Source organism: Megalobrama amblycephala, linkage group LG15 (genome assembly GCF_018812025.1).
Source record: "Megalobrama amblycephala isolate DHTTF-2021 linkage group LG15, ASM1881202v1, whole genome shotgun sequence".
In the NCBI taxonomy this organism is placed as follows: domain Eukaryota; kingdom Metazoa; phylum Chordata; class Actinopteri; order Cypriniformes; family Xenocyprididae; genus Megalobrama; species Megalobrama amblycephala.
Window position 1 is genome coordinate 25,721,078 of NC_063058.1, and position 3,364 is coordinate 25,724,441.

The 3,364-nt window shown below is 36.8% G+C and overlaps 1 protein-coding gene across 2 annotated transcripts; it reads left to right on the plus strand.

Moving 5' to 3' along the window:
- On the plus strand, positions 1-2,942 carry LOC125247577 (voltage-dependent T-type calcium channel subunit alpha-1I-like). Of its 2 annotated transcripts, XM_048158947.1 has the most exons (3): positions 1-876; positions 1,180-1,269; positions 2,373-2,941. In XM_048158947.1, the coding sequence occupies exons 2-3, from the start codon at positions 1,231-1,233 to the stop codon at positions 2,565-2,567; spliced, it is 234 nt and encodes a 77-aa protein (XP_048014904.1). In that variant the 5' UTR covers positions 1-876; positions 1,180-1,230; the 3' UTR covers positions 2,568-2,941. The 2 variants fall into 2 exon arrangements, with proteins under 2 accessions (XP_048014904.1, XP_048014903.1); XM_048158946.1 differs by lacking the exon at positions 1-876 and having other exon boundaries at positions 929-1,269; positions 2,373-2,942.
- The last annotated feature ends 422 nt before the right edge of the window (positions 2,943-3,364 follow it).

The following is a 3,364-nucleotide window of genomic DNA, read 5'->3' on the forward strand; positions in this document are numbered from 1 at the left end:
GGTTCTCAGGCTTCTTCGCACACTGCGCCCCCTCAGGTACAGCAAGCAGTTGCAAGCATTTTTGTGGTGTTGTCCATCGTATGCTTGGTTTACAACTCAGATGCAGATGAAAACTCTGCAGGTTATCAGTCGGGCTCCTGGACTCAAACTGGTCGTGGAGACTTTGATCACCTCTCTGAAGCCTATAGGAAACATAGTTCTCATCTGCTGTGCCTTTTTAATCATATTTGGCATCCTGGGAGTCCAGGTAAAGAACATGGGCTCTCTCTGAAACATAATGCCTATTCAGTGTGCTACCTGAGATTTTTCATGTATACTTTACCAGTGCGATAACATTTCTTACCTCTTAATTTTTTTTCTATTATTATTAGTTCTTTAATCTTGCCTAGGGCACCAAGTAAGCCTGCCACTGCAGCAATCTCAAAAAAAATCTGAATGCCTTTTATCTTTTTTTCCTTTTCTTTTCTCAGATTTTCTGCTTAATCTTACTATCACACCCTTTTTGTCTTTATCACCATTGCTTTCTTTTTCTTTTCATTTATTTGTTCATTATTTGTTCTGATTTCTTTTTAGTGCCATATCTTGTTCTTTTCTTCATAGAGAATGTTTTCTTCTATTTTCTCATGGTCTTCTTTCATAACACCCTTTTCTTTCAAATACCCCACAGTACTCTGACAGTTTTATTAAAGAGATGTTGGAGACGTGGCATTGAGTGACATGAAGTGAGTGCCATTTCTTTTGTCTCAACAGCTGTTCAAAGGCAAGTTCTACCATTGCTTGGGCCTCGATGTCAAAAACATCACGAGCAAGTCCGACTGCCTCTTGGCCAATTATAAGTGGGTCCGTCACAAGTATAATTTTGACAACTTGGGGCAGGTTAGTTTGTTCTTTGACAAATTACATGACAGATCTGAGCAACTCAGTGTGTTGCTTTGTCTAATCTAAATTCATTGATGTATACATACATTGTGTGTTCGTGTGTGCATCTTTATCAGAATTACCTGTCATCGTTTTTGTTGTTTTATTTTTTTGCATTGCATATGGTTGTCTATCTGTCCTTGCACCTTGTCTGTTCAACCCTCATCTATCTTTGTTTGTCCCACTCGTCTTTCCATCCATCTCCATACTTCTGTTTGTTCTTGTTTGTGCTCATATTAATGTGTGTCTATGTTTTTACAGGCTCTGATCTCCCTGTTTGTGCTGGCATCAAAGGACGGCTGGGTCAATATCATGGATCATGGTCTGGATGCAGTGGCAGTGGACCAGCAGGTAATGTTTCCTGTAACATGTTCACTGATGTTCCCATCCTGCCATCCTGATCATACTGACAGGGCGAATATAAATGGTCATCTTTCAATGTCTTATGGACTTTGTCATAAGTTTGCATATTGATATTACAATGAACCTTAACAGCCAGTCCTCTGTTTGAAATAAAGCCTTTCTCACAGTAGCCAGCTGCACCCTCAGTGAAAAAAATATTTTCTATAGCTAGGATACCACAAGCTTTAATAACTTTGTATAAAATGTACTTTAATTTTAGAATTAGTTATTTTCATACTTAAGTGTTAAAAGATTTCTGAAGCAAACATAAGTTACCTTTTTCAAGTAACATAAAGATCTATAAGGAATAAGCATTCAACAGTGAATATTTAATCTTCAATACACACAATCAGCTACATGAATACCAACAGGTTTTGGCTCTGAAGCTGAAAAGCAATGACTTTCAAGAGTCCTCGATTCAAAAAGCAGTGAGCTTGCATAGGTTAGAATGAGCCAATTTAGACTTTAGCATCATTGTTTTTCTCTAACGCTGCTGCTAAGCAACCGAGTAAAAGCTGCACCTAAGTTAATTTTACCATAATTTGACCAATTTCCCTCAAGCTCATAAGTGTCTGCATGTTGATTTTTACTCAAGGCTGTGTTGAATAAGCTTTGTTATTATCATTCCTCATTGTTCTGATCAAAACTTTGATGAAGAACCAGTCCTGACCGGTTTGTGCTACAGAAATTGAAATCTCAAATAATGTAACTTATTGAGTAGAGGTGGACTTATATTTGTATTAAAAATGGCTTTACAATTGTAACCTGGCAAATGACAGGTGAACATCTTTAGCAGCAACTACAAAGCCCTAGCAAATGCCTAGCAACACCCTAGCGACCACCTAGAACACAATAGCAAATGTCTAGCAACACCCTAGCGACCACTTAGAACACAATAGCAAATGCCTAGCAACACCCTAGCGATCACCATGAACACCATATTAAACGCATAACACTCTAGTGACCACCCAGAATAGAATAGCAAATGACTTGCAACACCCCAGTGAGTCGTGACTTTCATCCACCTTTCTTTCTGTCTCTTCATTTATCAGCCCATAACCAATAACAACCCCTGGATGCTGCTGTACTTCATCTCGTTCCTCCTGATTGTCAATTTCTTCATGCTGAACATGTTCATTGGAATAGTGGTGGAGAACTTCTACAAGTGCCAACTGGACCAGGAGGTGGAAGAGGCCAAGAGGAGAGAGGAAGAGACTGAAACGCATGGAGACAAAGAGACGGAGTAAGGAGGAGAAAAAGTGTTTTGAATGGGTCAATATTGGAATAATAACAGTGGAATAATAATAACCTCCTGTTCAGTTTAATATTGTCTTCAGTTTGAGGAAAACTATATATATTTATTATACTATACTATTTATATATAATCTTGTTAAAAATAATGCAGTTACTGATATTAGACATGCTGAAGTATGTAGGGCCACAGCCCTACTGGCCATACTGGTTTCACAGACAGGAGGAGGAAATCTAGGGATGCACAATATTATTGTCTTGTCTCCAGAATAGGCCGACAAAAGCTTAAAACGTAAACATCAGCAGATATTAAAATGTACATTACATTGTACATGTTATTGTTATGTCTGTTCCAGACACATCTTCCACCTGTAGTAAACCTCTGCGTTTTGCTGTTGTTGTTCTTGTTGTTTTTGTTTGTGCTTTTGCTTTGGACAAAAATTGATTAAGAAAATTGTTTTTGCAATGTTTCAAACCAAAATATATGGACATTCTTAAAACATCAAATATATATTTACTTAAGAAGCAAAATTGCATAAAATAATGGGAAAGTATGTCTTGAATTAAATTTATTATTCTTAACCCATTCGCAAATATTTTCTTTTAGCTTGAACCATAAATATAGCAAAAGTTAGTAAGGTTTAAACATAAAACATGGGGAAAATGCTTTTTTTTAAGGCACTGTAAGATTACTGTGCTCTTTTACTTGGAATTGTAAATGATCTTTATAAACTATAAAAAAATAATAATTAATAAGAATTTTGTCATGAATAATGGACAGCTCTGTTTAGCT